This window comes from Phyllostomus hastatus, unplaced genomic scaffold (assembly GCF_019186645.2).
Source record: "Phyllostomus hastatus isolate PE091 unplaced genomic scaffold, TTU_PhHast_1.1 phas_contig_86, whole genome shotgun sequence".
In the NCBI taxonomy this organism is placed as follows: Eukaryota; Metazoa; Chordata; class Mammalia; order Chiroptera; family Phyllostomidae; genus Phyllostomus; species Phyllostomus hastatus.
This window is the reverse complement of record NW_025333977.1, coordinates 91,841,830-91,861,460: the sequence shown is the minus strand read 5'-3', so window position 1 is coordinate 91,861,460 and position 19,631 is coordinate 91,841,830. Positions and strand designations below refer to the sequence as shown.

Sequence of the window (19,631 nt, the reverse complement as noted above, 5' to 3'; positions counted from 1 at the left end):
ACAGCTCACCTCACAAACCCTGAACTTCAATGAGGTATATCTGCTCTGCACGCTCCGAGGTGTCCCGGCTTTCCTTTCTCTCTACCTTTACTGACAATACCAATGCTGCCAGGATAAACCCTACCCATTTAGTAAAGTCTAATGCTGGAACTTCTCTGAACTTAATCAAACTAGAATTTTGACTTTTCTTAATTATACTCAGTCTCCATTTCTAGATCTCTCTTACCCATAATGCTCTATGTTTATTTGTTCCTGCTGTATTCATTTAACAAATATTTACCAAGTGCCTCCTTTAAATCAATGCTTAGTTGGATTCAGTGATGTCGTGGGGGTATAAAACAGACATATCTCTGCCCTCATTCACAGGCTTAAAAGTCGGGTGGAAGATGCAGTCACATAACCCAACAAATGCTTATACTGATGGCCCTAGGTACCAAGAAATAACAGTACAAGGTATGGTAAGAGATAGGACTTGGGGAGGAGACTGTCAGAATGACAGGAGAGGCTGAGATCAAAAGAAGAGAGGGCAAAAGGGGTGGACTCTGGCATGGGAGGAGGAAGAATTTTCCAGGTAGAGAAAACAAAGTCTCTTTACAAAGGCCTTGGTCTGGGAAGAAACCTGACACATTAGAGGAGGGCCAGGGAGGTTGCCAGGCAGTAAACAAAAAGAAGAGTGGCTTCAGTGGGGCTGGAGAAGTAGGCTAAGGTCCAGATCATGCAGCCCTCAGAAGTCATGTTGAGGATTTTGGTATTTATCCTATGAGCAAAGGGGTGCTATTGAAGGGCTTAAAGCCATTCAGCGATGTGGAAAGCTTGAATGTTAAAAAGATCCCATTGGCTGCAGAGTGGAGAGGAGATCTAGATGGAGGTAAGAGTGACTGTCTGGGGACCAGTTGGGAGGCTCCTTTCACAGGTCAAGTGTAATAGGACAGTGGCTTGGAGGGGAGTACATTAGACAGACACCCAATAAATGCCAAAGGGGGCAGGATCCGTCCTTCAGGGTCAATCACTATCTTCCTAGGTGTTGGATCTGTTTGTCAAACAGCTCAGTTCCAGATCTGATGTGTTAATATATTTTCTTTTAACAAACTTCATTGCTGTAGCTGTATTACTTGTCACATAATGTATAGAGTAAAACACAACAGACAAATTTATCCCAAAAGTTACAGTTCTTATTCTTTCACACAAACACAGGTGCACTTAGGGACTGACAGAGGCCAGCATTACATATAAGGTCTCTGTGTTGGTGCACTGTTCTGAGAGGCATAAATGGGGAACTGTCTTTTACGATACTAAATATAAGAAATGTCTCATATGTCACATCATATGAGCCTCTAATTTAAAAATGTATTGCCTTTCATATGGCAAATTATATGTTTATCAAGACAAAATAAAGAGAGTAAAAAAACTAGCCACAGATTGAGGACAGATATTTACAACATATATAACCAACAAATGACTAATATCTAGAATATATGAAGAACTCCTAAAAACACAGAAGAAAAAACAGACAACTCATTAGACATAGGGGCAAAAGGCTTGAACAAGAACATCATAGAAGAGAAAATTCTAAGGTTCAATAAGGTTCCAACCTCATTAGTAATTAGAGAATTAGAAATTAACACCATAGTTACCACATACCCACTAGATCTGCAAAATTTTGATACCTGACAATTTCAAGTAGAAGCAAGGATATAGAGCAACAGAAAATTTCACATATATTGGTAAGGGTGTAAATTTGGTATCAGCATTAAAAAAAGTTTACATCATCTAGTAAAGTGGAAGATATATGAGGTCTGTCCAGAAAAAGTCCAATTACGTTAACATAATGAGAACAGTTTGTGTGACATCAATGTAACCTGGCAGCCAAGGAGAGTGGACTGGAATGTGCATGTGTGAACAATGACGACTTCACTGTGCTAGTCAGTGGGGGTGGTAGATGCTCGAGTGAGCACCACATTCAAAATGACTGAGTGAGTAGAGCAATCGATCTGCATCAAATTTTGCATTAAGCTTGAATATCCCTCTGTGGAAACTATTCGGATAAATCAGAAGGTGGCAGCTGTGGGCAACTGGTGACTGGGAGCTTCATCAAGACAACACACCCTCTCATGCATCATATCTGGTGCAAAGTTGTTTTGAGAAACATCAATTCACCTGGGTGACTCAGCTTCACTCCAGCCGATTTGGTGCCCTGTGACTTTTGGCTTTTCCCAAAACTAAACTCACGTTTGAAAGGGAAGAGATTTCAGATCATCAATGAGATTCATGAGAATACGACAGGGCAGCTGATGGTGACTGGGAGAACTGTGTGAGGTCCCAAGGTGCCTACTTTGAAGGGGACTGAGGTGTCATTGTCCTATGTACAGTGTCTCTTGTATCTTCTATCTTCTTCAAGAAATGCCTCTCCTTTTCACAGTACATGGCCAGATACTTTCTGGATAGACCTTGTATATAAGACATACCCTATCACCTAGCAATTAGACTCCCAGCTTTACCTCCAAGAGAAACACAAGTACATGTGCACAAAGATTTATATATACTGGGTTGGCCAAAAAGTTCATTTAGTTTTTTCCATAAAAGACACATTTTTCATTTTCACTAATAACTTTATTGATTTGGATATTTTGAGTATGTTGGCTTTTTCCACATGGTATAACGCTGGTTATTCTCAATATCTCAATTTGATCGTTATCAACTTCAACTGGTCTTCCTGATCATGGAGCATCATCGTCCAGTGAAAAATCTCCAGCATAAAACTTCATAAACCACTTTTGACATGTTCAATCAGTCACAGCACCTTCTCCATACACTGCACAAATCTTTTTTGTGTGTGCCTCAGTTGTGTTTTTACCTTTCTTATAATAATAAAGCAAAATATGCTGAAAATGTTGCATATTTCCTTCCATCTTCAATATTAATATGGCTACACAAAAATTCACCAATTTTGGTAAGTTTTTTTAAATGAATAGTGTTATGACAGCTGTCACAATATAATCTAATGAAATCATTTAGAATAAAATTAGACACCTAAGTACTACAAGAGCCATCTTATGGAAAAAACCAAACAAACTTTTTGGCCAACCCAATACAAGAACATTCACAGCAGTTCCCAGTAGCCCCACACATCCCGTGTACAGAATGGACAAATAGACTGTGCTATATTCACACAGCACAACACTACACAATAGGGATAATGAATGAACAGCTCTGCATATCAACATGGACGGGTTCCACAAAAACTGGTGTTGAGCAACAGAAACAAGACATACACACAAAAACACCAGTACGATTCTAGTCATATACAATTTAACGACAGCTACACTGAAGCCACATTGTTTTAGGAACACATACTAAGAGGCAAGATTATTTTTTTAAAAAGCAAGGACATGATTATTACGAATGTCAGGAGAACAGCTAGCTGCCTGCAGTGGAGAGGGGCCGGTGTGACCGGGGAGGGGCACACGAGGGGCTCTGGAGAGCCGGCAAGGTCCTGCTTTCACGCTGGCACGTCATTGCACGTGTGCTCGCTTTATAACTAGTCATTCACTGGGTTAGTAGTTTTTGTGCATTTTAAACAGATGTATTTCACATTTAATTTTTAACTTTAATGTAGACCAAATGTTTATAATCAGGAATGTCTTTTATTCATAGGAATAAGAGTATAAATAATGGTTAGTTAACCAGCCAAGTCCATAACTCTTAGTGTGTAATAGTACAGACTAAATACTGTACATTTTAATAAAAATAGAAAATGATATAGTTGCAATATTATTAGTTAGACAAAACACACAAGAACAATAATGAGCAAGGATTACTTCTAAAGAGCGTCATATTGGATTGGAAAAGGTAAAACACACTAATGAGGCACTAGGCGTCAGGGCTGTGGGGGGACAGGCACTCACACACAGCCGGAAGGAGCATGAATCATTCCAACATGTGAGGGGCTGATTTGACAATGTCTTCTAAAACTTAACATGCATATTCCCTTCGATGCAGTAGCTCTGCTTTGAAGATGTTAGCCTATTAATATACTTACAACTCATGAGTGTGAGAAACTATATCAGTATAAGGATTACAGCCTTGTTTGTAATGGTAGAGGACTGGAAACCTCCCATACACCCATCCATAGAGGATTAGTGAAATAGTTAAGGCACCACAAGTGATGGAATACTGTCTGGCCATCAAAGGAGTGAAGCAGCTCCACATATCCAGTGATACAATCACCCAGGTTTGTTACATGGGGAAAAGTGTAGAACAGTACTTATTGTAAGCTGCTACTTGCTTAAGCATTAGATGATTGTGAGGAAGTAAAAGAAGATTTTGGTCAAGATTCTAAGGGAATTTTTGAATAGTTTCCACTAAAGCTGAGTCTATTTAAAAAAAAGTGTAATTCTACATCCAAACAAAATACTTCTTGGATACAGATGTATCAGTAGCACTGTTCTTTTACATACTGTCTGTGATTATAACACTTTGAGATCAAAACTGATACAAAGGAGGAGAAGTAGAAAGGAAGATGAACTTCAAGGCCAAGTTCAAATTTCACTTGTGTTGTAACAGTCTTCCCTGGTTCCCAGCCTAAATTTGTTGTTCAAAATGGGTATACTTCTGTTATACTTGTAAAATGTGGCATTTTGTGTGGTAAGTATGTATCTCACCTGACACATGCATCTTTGTAATTTCTTGGATGCCAGCACAACAATTGGCATATAGGAAGTACTGAGTACCACTGTCTCCTCTCGTCAGTACACGGAATGTGTATCCAGTTACTCAATTTGCTATTGTGCACGAGACACTTTGGGACTGCAGCATGAGGAAAGAAGTCATGCTTACATATCCCGAATCTCCATGGTATCTGGTCAGCAGTGGACACTCAATAAAATTGTTTAACAAAAGAATGAATTCAGCGTATCAATATATTTGAAATAATTTTCTATTATGCCTCTAACTAATTCCATTCTTCTCTGTTAACAGATTTTTCTGCCCGGTCATGTGTTAATGGTAGTGTCTACATGTTTGCCCTTGAAATAACATGTATATAAATGTTAGAGAACATACCCTGAAAATCTTTTTCTTTTAGGAATGTTTGAGAAATTTTTCATGAATGCAAAAAGATTCTAAAGAGCCTCCCTTTAACAAAACTGTTCCCCACTCCTCAGCCCCTCACATCCCTTTAAAAAAAATTAGAACAATTTTTATGAATAATTTTCCCCTGACATTTCTGTTTTAGGAGGTAGAAACAAGTTAATAATATTTGGATTATGTGAATACATCCTGACCTTTCAACACCACTCCTGCAGCTGAAGACCAGCAGCTAGCAGGAGACAGGAGATGGACACGGGGAAACACAGAGCCTCCTTCTTTCCTCTAGTAGGCCGTGAAGTTCAGAGAGAAGGGTCAGGCCCCGCAGGTGGAACGGGGCAGACCCAACATGCACAGGAGCCTTCCCTAAGCACTCCACAGCCAGCCTCATCAGGGGCCGCCCAGATTAGAGGAAGAGCTCTCCTGAACTTCTTGTCAATGTACTCTATCTCAGCAATTAGCAATTCCAAACAGAATCAATTACAGCATTAAATAAAGATAGTACATGAACACTCGGAACTTGGAAGATTGAACTTTAAGCCCTAACATATGAGGAGGCTGAAAACTGACTAAGCCCATATACGAGGAAGTGACTGCTTTAACGCACCCAGGGCCAGACCCCGGGGGAACAGGGTGGGCACAGCAGGCCGTGCCTGCCTCATACTGGTTGGGACTAGGCAGTGGGTCTGTCATGGGCCAGTCTGCACAGGTCTTCATCTCCTCTAACAGCTTTCTCACAACAGGAAGGGCTATCAGGCACCCCTGAGGGTATCTGCTGTTTAGTGGCCTGGGGAGAGTCCCTGAGCCAAAGTCACGACCTCACCATTGCTCCCAGTGGTTGGCCACCACAGAGAACACTCAGCTTGTTTCTCTGACAAGGCCCCGCTTTCTGGCAGTACGATCACATCATCTCATCCCCATGACACAGACTCTCAGATCCACCCATCCCCATCATCCACCTGCTGCGTGACTCTGGCGGTGGAAGGCAGGTAGGTGGGCAGGAGCCCTCAGCAGTGAGGAAGTGACACTAGGCTACCTGGCAGGTAAAACCCGAGCAAGCATTTTCAGGCGAGCTCAAGACTAACAAACAGGATAATATTTACCCACTTGTCTACCCAACACGCTTTCCCCAAGAACCCTACGTCATGGTCACGGAGTGTCCGTGCTCTACATGCTCTACAGCGTGGCACGGACAGGGTGACAGTGGTCTGTCTACAGCAGAGCCGCCACTTCAAAGCCCCTCCACCCCCCATTTCTAGTCTCACTGCTTTGGTGGCAGACATTCATTTCCAGCAATAGTTTTGCTTGACGTTTCTAAAAGAGTTAATTTTCATACCCACCGGATGGCTTACCTCCAGTTACCATACTCCTGGTGTTACTTCTAGTCATCCAGGAGCACAGCATTTTAAGAACAGTAATTCCCATAGCTGTTCCCCACCATAGCTTTAACAAGGGATTCCGTCATTCTCTCCTACTCTAAAAGAACTTTTTCTCCTTAACTGACCCAGAAGGAAAAAAGGGTAAGTGATGAGCCGAGAGGTCTGTGTGGAATACTCCAGTACAGTCCTTGGGCTGAGAGCTGCTGCTTCTCTCTCTGCCTTCAGCCTCCAAGCCTTGCTCTGCCCTCCCGCACTGTCCGGGCTGCCTCCCCTTCCCAGGCCTCTTTCTCCCCAGCAGAGAACACCCGGCTGAGAGCGAGCTACTCACTTGGGTCTCGTTTGCCTTGGACTGTCACCAGCTAATCCACTTGGACATTGTGGGTCTCCCTGAGATTTGTTTTCTCCTTCCGCCAAAAATTTAAAAAATAGAATTAAAGTTTGTGCTGGGTTGCCACAGGGCGGCGCGGGCCCTGGAGACTCTCTGCTCACAGGCAGCTCGGAGGCGGGGAGCAGCCCTGCCACGTCTCAGCGCTCATTGCCAGGCACTCGGAGCCCAAGCAGGAATTTACCTTGGGAGACACGAAGACTGTCTGGAGCAGACGCACCCCCCCACAAGGCCATTGTTATGTGTCACGAGTACTTGGTATGAAAGAGTCTGTGATAGGCATTAATATTTGAGAAATTATCTTTCCTTTTTCCTGTATGCCAGCCCTAGTGACACGAGACAGGGCCGTAAGAGCTACTTTGTTACTCATTTTGGGTCACTGTGGATTTAGCAGGGCTGGGACAGGGTGGTTCAGAGCCATCGGAGAAGTTGGTCACAGGAGTGTTTGCTTTTTGCTACAAAGATCTAGAAGCTGAACTATCAGGGTTACCTCCAAAGTACTGCCTTTAATCCAATTTGACAGGCAGGGAATTGACTTGGGTTTGAGCCTAAGGTCTGCCATTACCTGGCTTTTTGACTCTGAGAAGTCACTTGGCTTCTTTTAAACAGGATGAAGACAGAAGGTAGGTTGTCTTTCAGGCTCTTTTCTTCCCAAAAGCCCCTATGCTTCCAAGTTCCAAACTCACTCGAGTCAAATGTGGCCTCTGGCTACTGGGCAGCTGTCTCATAGAGATGTGATCTACTGGCAAACCGCCTTTTGCGGTTTCCCTCTTTCTGTAGCAGACACCAATGCGGAGCTTCCACTAGAAGCAGAGAGAGGCTGTGCGGAGGCCGTGTGTGCTCTGAGCATCCGGAGGGCACTTCTGAGTTTGCCTCCTTCTGCTGTGTGCGGCAAACTACTCACTGGCTACTTTATTTTTTGAAACTGAATTGCATTTTCAGATGATTGGCAACTTTAATGGTGGGTCTCTCAAGGAAGGTTGTCAAGTTATGGAGTATAAATTAAAACATTAAGTAAAGTAATGCTGTCATGGGAGAGCTTGCCATGTGGACCTAGGGTAGTATGTTTTATTAAAGTGTCTTTCAAACCCTCTGGTGGGGTGCAGCTTGTGGAAGCCAGTAATCTGAGCGACTTCTCTTTTACAGGAAAACATGGGACCTCAACTCCTCACGCTTTATCATTTTGTTCTGAAAAGCCAACACATTTTGCTGCACTGAATGTCACTGGGGAGAGAATGAAGTTGTGATTCTGGGAGGTGACACAGCAGCCACAGAAAGGGAGCTTTGGCCATCCCAAGGACCAGGGATCCTGTGTTTCATGCTGCTTTTGTTTTTATCTTCATCTAAGGACATTTTTCCATTGCTTTTTTTGAAAGAGAGGAGGAGAGAGAGAAACATCGATGTGGAGAGAAACATCGATCGGTTACCTCCCATACATGCCTGGCCCAGGGATCGAACCCACAACCTAGGTACGTGTCCTGATTGGGAATTGAGCCCGCAATTTGTCAGTTATGGGACAACACTCCAACCAGCCAAGCCACACCAGCCAGGGCGGGGTCCCATTTTTTTCTTGCCCACTGCCACCACAGATCACACTAGGAAAAAAAGCTATTTTCAAATCTGGTTCTGAATTTGGATTGTTCAGAAAACTGAAAAAATAAATCACAATTTGGGCTTAAAACTTTAAAGTGAAGATGACATTTTTTCCTACTTTGGACTGACTACCCAAATCAGAAACCAGTGAGAAAAATCAGATTTGTACAGCAGTTCTGGCCCACCTTCCCATCAGACGCGGGGTGCAGGCTGAGACTCAAGATTATGAGGGTCCAACCCTGGATTTCAGAGATATCGACTCCCAGTCCTGGTGATAGGAAGCACAGTTACATACTCTTCCTGTGTATTGGTTTAAGAGTCAGAAAGTGTTTTGTTATTAGATGGGAGGCCACATATATAAAGAAATATTTTATGGGCCTTCTTCAGGCCCCACTGAGACAAAGGCGGAGGAACAAAGTGCTGAGGGACGTCTCTGAAAGACCAGCCACGTGTCCTTCAGCTTCTAACACAGGTGCGTCACGGCCCGGGTCTCCTGCGAGTGGCTCGCCTACACAGGCGCCCTTGCTAAAGGTACCACATTGTCACAATAACGGTTTGGAGACCCAACCATGCGTGAACTGTCTTGATGGTTTTTAAGAATTTGTTAAGTAAAAATTATTACCTAGTGTGAACTGATAGGATTTTTACTGGCCCTGACCCAGATGAGTCTACATTTCTAGACGTTTGGTTTTCTCTTTAGTGGCAGAACCCAGTGATCTGTGGGTCCTTAAACCTCCAGGGAGCACACTGTGCATTCTCTTGCATGGCAGTGCCCTGCAGTCGCTTGGACAGTGACATACTTCATACCTCCTCTGCTTCAGACCACTTTTCATACAGGATCTCGGCTAGTCCTTCAACATCCAGGGAAGAGAAATCATTACCCTCACAGTGCAGATGAGAAGATGGAGGCACACAATGACTGAATGACCCACCCAAGGTAGGCAGTCAAGGGTTGAACCCATCCCCTTCCTATCACAGTCGCCTTTCCTTCCACGGTAGATGCCTTGCATCCTGCCTGGACCCCCTCTCCCCGAGGGCACCCATGCCCGAGCTCTTGTGCATGGCAGCCACTAACAGCTCATAGCTCACACAAAAGGCTGGCCAACCACCCCCCACCCCCGTCTCCACCTTGTCTCCAGGTGGAGCAAACTCTGGGTGCAATTCATGTTCCAAAGCTCCGGGAAGGGTCAGCCTGAGCCGGACTCCAGCTGAAACCACGTGCATGTCTGCCTTCTCTCTTCTCCACTGGACCCTGTTTCCCTGCTCCTTTGTCTGAGAGCACCCTTCCCCCAATAAATCACATGCACAGTAATCTCAGTCTCAGACTCTGTTTCTAGGCAGTTGGACCCAGGAGGCTTCCCTCTTCCCTTCCACACTCTCCCAAGTACCAGGTACTCCTATCCTATCCCCAGCCCTGTTCTCTAGGGGCTTCCACCACCCCTCTCCATTTATAAGCCCATTTAAATGGAGAGATTGCTTTTTCCTGAGTCATCTGTTCCCCTATCAGCAACAATCCCTGCAGGGAAAATAATTTCTTACATGAAACTCAAGTTCTTCCAATGGCAGCATCATCCCACTTTTTCTTAGGAGAAAAATTGAGTAACCTTTTACCTCTGATGCTATTAGCAGAAGACTAGGGATGCCATCCTTTCTCTGACTGTTTACATTTCTTCCCTACAAGAAAGCCAATCTAGACAATGGCTTGGCTTTGGTGTGTTCATTGCTATACTGCCGGTGTGGAGAACTGCATCTGCTATGGAGCAAGTAGCACCTCAACACAGTGCATGAGTAAAGAGAGCTGGACTGGGCCAATGCAGGGGCAGGGCCCTCACTAATGCACCAGTGCATGAGCTAGACCAGTGCATGAGCTAGACACCAGTGCATGAGCTAGACCAGTGCATGAACTAGAGCCCTCATACTCAGTGGCCTGCTACGTGCTCCTAGAGTACAGGTTTCAGGATGACCAGGTTCTGATAAGCCAGGTGGGGCTCTACTGAAGTCTATTCCCAGAAGCCCCAGCAGCCAGGCTGCTTTACCCCTGGTCACATGCGTCATGTTACTGCAGTGAGTAACACTGTAGGAATCTTCAACTTCCCCTCAGTTGGACCCTCACTGTCTCTAAACACAGCCTTCCCTCCCAATCAGTAAAATGAAATTTCAGTCATGACCCACTACATTAATTTGAAAGGCCGGAATTTTAACAGTATTACTGAGTTAGATCTTAAAATCTCCAGGCTCTCAGCCACTTTCCTCTCCCCCTTCAGCTTACTGCCATTATCAGCCCATCTTGTGTCTTAGATCATGTTAGCTTGTGATTGAAATTCCTCATTCAAATTATAATCATGTTCCAGCAATGCTCTCTCTCTTACACATTTTGCAAGGAATAGCATCTTCAACTCATTTTCCTTTAATTTCCCTATCTCAGCCAGCCCAGACATGCCCAGAAATTCATGGTGATATCTGGATGGACAGTATCTCTACTAGGATGCACTTGTAATGTGCAACTCAATAAGCATTTAGGGAGTGTCCCAGCGTGCCTAGACGAAATAAATATAAACATAATGCATAGGGAGCATCACAGTGCAGATGGCCACTTCTGTGCCATTAGCTGGAAATTATTCGGCAGACATCCATCATGTTAAACAATAAGATACTTCTTCATTACCACCTCATTACTCAACTGACTAGAATTCCATAATTTTGGATTTCTTTGAAGTGTGGTTGCAAAGCCCCATCAATTAATAATAAACCTATAGAAAAAAGACTCTTCACAGTGGATGGCCAGAGTAGTATGAGCATATTACTGACCACAATAGGAGGGAGCTCAGACCAATATAGAACAATGTAAGCACACCCATTTGCCTTCAGGGAGATAACACTTGCATGGGACAGGTGTAAGGTAGAACCTAATTATGCAGACTATTTGAGGATCAAATAAAAGAAAATTTGGGGAAAGTTATTAATGTCATTTACAGAAGTACCCATGTTGGCTTAGTCAGCACTTAATGCAAAGTTAAAAATATTAGATTGATTCTTCATCAAGGGGAGATTTATAACTTAAGTAAGCAACCCCAGATTTCCTGCTACAGAGAAAAGTCGGGGAATTTCCTTTTCTAGAAAGAAGAGTCTGACACAGAGGGTTCCAAGTGCTAAAATGTCATTGAGAAATATGGAGAGACTTGGGCACTGGTCTTCTGTCCTCAGTCTTGTCCTTTTAGCAAGAATTTGGATAAAGCCACATAAGGTACATTTATCCAATAATGCTCAGAGATGTAGTTGATATACTGGACAAATACTTTATATTCAAAACATGCTGGAATATTGGTGTGTAATCCAATAAGAAAAATCTAATAGATACAAAGTAGTCCAACACTCAGCTCACTAAATCACCTGCCCAACTAAGGATGGTCCATAAAAACAGGTTAGAGATTTTATGAGCAACAGTGTATACCCTTTCTGGACATGGGGGACCATCTCAGTGAGACTAGGCAGAGCAGCCCTAGAATGAGAAGCTGAATTTGCATTAATTAGATCATATCTCCAGTATTACATACCCTTCTGGATGCCCCATTTTATACAGATCATCACATACTGGAGTCAATCCAGAAGAAGGCAACTGGAATACGGAAGGCTCTGACAACACATTCACATAAGGAACAACTAGCAAAACTGAGGACCTCCAACCTGAACAGAAAAGATTAAAGACATCTGTCTTCACATATATAAAGCCTTACAGATTATACTGGCCAAAGGTGGTACGGTTTGAAGATTAAAATGAATATCTGACAGTAATGCATTTAACCCATTAAATAATAAAAAATTAACTCATGAGCATGGGGTAAACACAAATATCTAAGTCTTAGATACTAATGGATAGCAAATGAGAAGAGGAATAAGGCTATTCTGTTTACAGACAGGTAAACTGAAGCTACATCTCTTTAGGCCTAATATGGAAAAGATTCTGCTGACAATTAATTAGGATGAACCCAGAGGACAGGATTCCACTCAAGAACTTTCGATGGTCCTCAGTCTGCTAAATAGTTGGGTACTGTTATTCATAGTATCTAAGCTTTTGTTTCTACTATAATAAGGGTGGGAAATGAACATTTACTGAATGTCTAACAGATGCCAAGTAAATATATTTAAGTTAATCTTCCCAGTGCCTGAGTGAAATGGGCATTATCTTTGTTTTGCAGGTAGGGAAATTAAGGCACAGTAATTCATGCAAAAAGACACAGAGAGTTAAGTGCCAGAGCTGGGATTTGAACCCAGGTGTGTCCAGACTCCTTCCTCCCCACCATAACACACATAATACACGTAGGGTGATTAGAAGGGTGACCTAAGGCTCCACAGCCACTCAAATTGGCCTGTCATGGCCATTTTAATGGTTATGCTTTCCTCATCTGCCCAGCCCAGTAGTACCACTATTCTAATTCTTCTGGATTAGAAGAGGAAGTGTGGGGCCTTTCCCAGAAACCCACTGTTAAAGGACCCCGACCCCTGCGAGGTGTGTCTGCCCGTTCCCTATCCATAGCCACCTGAGTTTGCCCTTCTACTGAATATGGTTCAGTTTACCTGAATCAATCCACTTTGTCATCTTACTCTACTTCCTGTTCTGTTTATCAGAGCACTTGGAAACCAGTGGAGACCAGTTTCCTGGTCTTCTGGTCTAGTTAGGGGAGAATTGAAAGATAGCAATGAATGGTTCCTCTGATGAAGGGGCGTGCAGGTCAAGGACACGTGGCTGCTTTGCTATCACTCTTCTGTGTTAGAGAAGTAAGAACATGCTAAATTACAGCGCATGGTCATCGACAAGCACTCTGCTTCACTCTGAAAGTGTGACTTTCTAAACAGCTTTCCAGGGTTTGTGTATGGAACACAGAATCTCTCGTCATCTCCCAACCCACTGCCCACGTTTCCCAAGGTTTGAGAAGGTGCTTTGGGGTAATGTTCCTAACAGACCAGGTTCCCCAGCTGACTAAAGCTTTCTGCTTGTAGGTAAAGAAATTTCTGGGCTTCTTCAGCATATTTAAAAATATAATGTTTGTATGTTTTGTGGCTTTTCAGACCACCAGTTTAAGCTGCCTTTTAATGCTGGAGTTCCCTGAGATCAGGGACTATGTCCCTTCTGTCAATCACTCCTGTACTTCCAGATCGCCTGTGTGTGCCCTGTGCCAGGGCGACAGCAGTGAAACACACAGACATAAATGATGCTCTCATCGGGCTTAACGGCCTGGCTGTAGAGACATACATGACACAAAGATTGCACAAATAAGGATTCACACTCAACAGATAGTCCACATTTCTCTACAGTATCCAGCACAGAGCTCAGCATGTGGCAGGTGCTTTTCCATGAGTACGTGACGGATGGTTTTGTGGAGTGTGTGGAAAGATTGAACAGCTGAGATGATCTGAGCACGGGGAGTTCGATACTGTGACTTTTGGAGTGAGGGGGGAAAACCGTGAATTGGGAAGATCTGGGTTCTAGTTTCTGCTTTTCCACTAACTAGTAGAAGTTTCCTGGGCAAGTCACTGTTTTTCTGGGCCTCAGTTTCCTGACTTAATAGGATAGTGTAGGCACCAGAACTCGCCATAAACAACAAAATGCTGCAGTCAGAGATATTCTCCTTCAGCCTCACTTACCTTGCCAGAAGACAAGGCATGGCTGCAGCCGGCGGCTTCCTAGGACAAAGAGCTCTACCAAGGGGTCTGGGCAGGTCTGGGCTGCGGGGAGGACAGAGCAGCAGCGGGAAGGGGTGGGTTTCCTGGACCGTGAAACTGACAGGCTATGTCTGACAGGAGAAACACTGCACTGCACTCACCACCCGCTGACTGTTTAAGAAGAAACACTTTCATTCATAGGATATTCTAGGCTGTATTTCTAAACAACGCATCAGAGGAGAAAGGAAAGTACAGAAATAGTTTTCTTTGTATGTTTTTACAAGTGGTTAAAAAACGATTTTCCATTCACTCTGATAGTCAAAATGGCTCAGTAACTTGGGGGCAGGATGTCAGACAGGAGACTGTGAACATCCCTCAACACTACCACAGGGAGTGGTGCAGCACCACGATCTTAGGAGGATTGGGGGCATGGTCTTTTTCCCCAGTGAGAAAAAAATTAGGAAAAATCCTAATGAATGCAGATCATCTTTAAAAAACACCCATAACTCAGAGCCCTAAAAGGAAGCAGGGACACAGCCCGCCACCTGAGGCTGGAGGACTAACCCAAAATACTAGGTCTAGATAAACTAGGGCCAGCCAATCTTTGCAAATCCATACCTTCTTCAGTAAAATCACTAATATGCAGCAAAATATCACCTCATACTCCTCTGACCCAGAGGTAAGCAAAGGAGAGTGCGGTCAGAGACAAAACCCTGCATGTCCCTGCTGCAAATTCAGACAGTTGAATTCTTCCTCTTGCTTCAGCAAACGCAGAGTCTTGGCTACAGTCTCCTTTCTTCCGGTTCCCACGAGAGCTACTAACTTTTGTTTATTTGCTCCAAAATGTAAGAAAGGAAGTGACCAGGCTTTCTCCCAAGACTACGACATCCCTACATGGTGCTTCACACACCACCTCCTGGTCCTCTGCCTCTCAGGAACTGAGCCCCAATATCTGACCAGGGGAAGGAATCATCATTCCCACGGGAGCCCCTCTGGATAGGAGGCTCCCACCAACCAGCAGCTCTGTGGCCATTTCCCAAATCATTGGTCTTGGTCTAACTTTGAGATGAGTCCGTTCAAATCATCCTAAATATGAGCCAGTCACAGCCACTAAGGTCTCAGAAAACTAGCCCAGCCTCAGCTCCCTGAGTTCCAGCCTCTCAGAAGGCAGAGCAGCCCGAGCAGCCCAGGTGGGGCACCTCAGCAGGAGAGGAGATTTAGAGACTCCTGCTTGTTACCCTCGCCACTTCTGCTGAACTCTCACAACATGAGAGTCTCCCCTCAGACAAGATCTCCCCGTGTGACACACCCACTTCAGCCCTACAAAGAGACAACTAGCTTCTGAGGTCAGGCTCCATAATGGGAGAAATTTGTAGGGGGGTTACTCTTCAGGGGTAATTAAGCCAACAAATCTTAGAGGAAGGAAGGTTGGGGCACTGTCCTACCTTGTCACTGTCCACTGTGTTCTGAGAGGTCCTCGAGGCGATGGAGATGGTATCCGGCTGGCTGCTCCCATCCCCCTGGCTGTCAACATCCTCCACTCCATCCCTGCAGGAAGAAGAGGAAAAAAAAACAGGGGTGGGGGTAGGGGAGAACACTGTGGGTTTAGAGCACATGGGATTTCCAGCTGGGCTGGCGGAGCAGAGCCTCGGAAATTTCTAGCAGGGATTTGTCTAAAATTATCCCACTAAAGGAGCAGCCCTGTGTGATTTTCAATGACATAACCTCTTCTACTTAGTAAACACATAATCACTCTGTTGACAATGGAACACAAAATGAATCCATCTCCCAAACTCCTCTGGCCTGTGGTGTAGAAGAGGCATTTTTACCGGGAATAGGTCCATATTAGGCAGTAGGAAGAGGTATATCCTACTTAGATCTAGGCTTCTATCCATCAGACTGGGTCAGTTTTCCTGCATCCCATAACAGGATGGTGTTGGTTTATAGCTGACCTATAAAGAAGGCAGGACCAATATTTTTTTGACCTGTGTTTTGTCTGCTCTAGAAACTGGAGTGGGATATTTCCTCCAGGGAAGATTACCTTTGAGAAGTTCCTGATATTCGACCCTCAACTCCTGAGTATGGATGAGGAGTTCACTGCCTTTTATTCTGATGGGTGTTGTTGATCATGTACTTATTTGTGATGACTTCTTATAAACACAGAAGGCTAAAGCATCTTCTCAAAGATAGGAGAATAGTGACAGATTCCACAGCAGCTGTGTTCCTCAGTGTCTGATAACACAGTCTCCCAAGTGCACCCTGCCCTTTGGACCCCTTCCTAGTCTCCTGGACCATAAGGCTGTCCCACATGTCCCACATGCTCCCTTATCTCTCCAGCTTTAGAACTGTGTCCCAGTCCTTCACTGAACCCATAGCCAGGCCAAGGGGGATTAAATGCCTGGGAACTGGTGAAGGCTAAATGGTTTGTGTCAAACAAAAACTGGAGGAGATGTGGGTCAGAGGTTGGCTGAGTTAGCACAGGGAAGGACAGCTCTTTCCATGAGGTTTTTATGAAAGCCATACCCTGACGCTGCTTACGGAGAAGTTAGGGCATTAGGGAGAAGGGAACTCGCTGTCTGAGAACATTACCACACAGGCATAACACCCACATACTGAAGCTGCCTCACAGAGTCTAAACAATGACAATTGTGAGTGTGTGTGGGGCATGTGTGTGCATGTGGGCACTCATGTGCTGCACATGTATATACACAGTGTCTACTAGTCATAAAGGTGTTTTCTTCCACCCAGAATATTTCTAAGCCAAATGCTGTTTTACCCCTCCCCCCTGCCGCTGTGGGCTTGGAAAATGCCAACTTATTTTAATAACATAAGCCACATATTTGTAGAAAGGAAAATCTGCTGTAAAAAATGATGTGATGCATTTCAAAACCAAAAATACAGGGCTTTCAGATCATCTGTTGTTGTAGATATCTGGGCCACTGCTCCCCTGCTTGCAGATAATTGGCTGTACTTTCTGCTTCCCATGGCTCTGGCCCACTGCAGGCCCTTCTGGGCCCTCCAGATGAACCAGTGCTGGGGGAGGTAGGGAGTCCATTCAGGAGTGCGGGTAGTATTTCCCAAGCCAATTCAGTGTTCTATAAACTCTGTCCTCATATCCAAGAGGCCAAGTTAATGAAATTACAGACTGCCTGGCTATTCTCTGCAGAGTATGCCGAGGTTTCTCACTGTCTCATCACAGAACAATGACAGAGAAAAGGTGGGAGGCATTTCCAAGATATGCCCACTCCATGTTCTAGAGATGCTCTCCTACTCTAGGAGAAAGAGGCTCTTTTTCAAAGTAACCCTGGCTAACCCTACCTGAATATCCATTCCCACCATGGTCCTGGACATTCAGCTCTTTATGACTGTTTCCATTTTTGTCTCATTAATGTAGGTAGGGCCTTACTGCAACAGGGTCTGTCTCTAGTGTTTAATAAGTCTATCCCTTACCTGGACTCTGGACATAGGTAACTGAAATAAAAATAACCCTTTTCCCAATACAGCCATAATTTGTCCTCCTAGCACAGAGAGGTGACCACATCCTGGCCAGGCAGGTGTTGGGGCTTTCGCCCTGTGGAGGTATGTCTCTCCAGCTCAGTCACGCCCTCCCTGTGGTCACCATGTCCCTCGGGACCTGTGCTGCTGCTACCGAGTCGCTGCGGTGGTGCTCTAACCCGCATGTCCCAGTTGGCACCAAAGGGTCCAATAAATCTTCTAGATTTATTCCACTCATGAATAGGGGAGGAGAGGAGAGCCTGTTACCACCAATGGCCATCACCGTCAGATCTCTGCTTTTTGCTTTTCTTTTTCCCAAAAACTGACATGAAGATTTTGTATGCTTTATTTTGAAGAGAATGACTCCAAGAGTCATAGTAAGTGACTGTCACATGGAGACTTGAGAAAGAAATATTTAAGATTAAGAAGTCATCCATTGGTCTAAGGGAAGCTGGGATTCAGAATGGCCCAGAGAAATGAAGATACAAAAAATAAGCCCTGTTCTGCCCGATCCCATTGTGTTTCCGGGAGGACTCCGGGGGTGTGGCAGTAAGAGCTGCAGTGACTGCCCCATCAGACCAAACCCCATGCATGACAGTACACACAGCCCTTTCACTGTCCAACAAGCCCAGAGAGCTCCCCACTCAAGGCCCACCTTCTTCTTAAAGCCTTCCCCACTGTCCTACTGGCACTGGTTCCTTTATCTCCATTTCATGTGTGAAACATGACTTAGGTTGTTCTGGAGGGAATGGACTCATCTTACACTTCCTTTCCATCTTCTTGTAGCGCCTTGCAGAGTGTGTGTCAAATAAGAGGTGCTCAACAAGGCCCTGCTGAATTGAATGGGCAGCAACTAGTGAGATGCTTTTAAAGAGGAGATGACTCATCTTAGGTTGCACTCAGTGGGGCTTCATGGAGGGCGTTGCTGCCTGCAGAGCACACTACCCCCGTGGAAGCAAAGGTTCTCCCCTCTCCCGCTCCCAGAAGCATGTGAGGCAGTACTGGGAGGAGACGCTGGTTACCTCTTACTATTGTTCCTCAGTTTGGCTGGTGTTTTGGGGAGCTGAATTGGCTCCTTTAAAGCTCCTTTCAGGTGAATGATCCTTTCTTGAATCACCTCACGTATGTTCTTGATCCACTCCTGCTTGGTTTCTATGTTGGAGGCCTGGAGTGCCACAGGGAGGAAGAGTCAGGACCCCATCTCCCCTCATCCCACCAAAACAGTTCTCAACTCTCCTCTTGCAGGCTTCGCCCATTAATTTTAAGATATCAAATGTCTGAGGAGCTTATTTCTCATTTTATGTATTTAGGACTCTCCAATCCCAGGGTCACGCTTCTCTAACTCCTAGAGCAGAGCTATAACCTCAAATGCAGTGCAGACTTCCACAGGGGCGACTTCAAAGTATTTAATAACCTGTGAAGTACTGGCCAATACTGATCTCTGCCCTGGGGCTGGAGCAGTTTCTGGAGGTCTCCCAAGGTCAGGGATAAATGCTTCAGTTACTTGATTCTGCGGTGGTCTGGGGAGGAGCACTAGGAGGGGCAGCAAATGGGAATTTGAAGGTAGCAGCTAATAACCAACTGGTATGGAGAAAGTTCAGGGTGTTCACCCCTCACATGGCTGACTGGGTTTTTAGCTTTGTAAACCTGCTTATTAGAGGCATCACTCCCATTCCATGAATCTCATTTATCTTTGTGGAACTTTTTTCGGGTAAGTCTGTCTCACGACAGGTAGCAGCTATATTGGCAATTCAGTGATGGGCACTTCCCTAATGACTGTGGGTGCTGCATGGGCAGGAGTTCTCCTCAGTGAGATGAACATTACCACTAGCACTGACTCAGTCCCCAGGCTGTGCATGCTCTGCAGAGCTGAAAGGACTCCTTAAGGCCATCGCCTGGTGAAAGGCCCTTTCTTTACATCCATCTCAATCAGCATAGTTCCCATGCTGGTACAATTTACTAGAGCTTCTAGAATATAAATCCCCAAAGGATAGAGTCCATAACTTACACACAACTATCCTCCGCAGCACTGG

General features: G+C 44.7%; 1 protein-coding gene across 19 annotated transcripts in view; it reads right to left on the bottom strand.

Annotated features, from left to right (window-relative positions):
• KALRN (kalirin RhoGEF kinase) overlaps positions 1 to 19,631 on the bottom strand; it is a 698,826-nt gene that overhangs the window by 197,381 nt on the left and 481,814 nt on the right. For all 19 annotated transcript variants that reach the window (XM_045851423.1, XM_045851424.1, XM_045851434.1 and 16 more), the window contains exons 32-33: positions 18,621 to 18,763; positions 15,549 to 15,651 (exon numbers count right to left, since the gene is read on the bottom strand). In XM_045851423.1, coding sequence (XP_045707379.1) covers positions 15,549 to 15,651; positions 18,621 to 18,763 — 246 coding nt within the window. The remainder of the gene's footprint in view (positions 1 to 15,548; positions 15,652 to 18,620; positions 18,764 to 19,631) is intronic.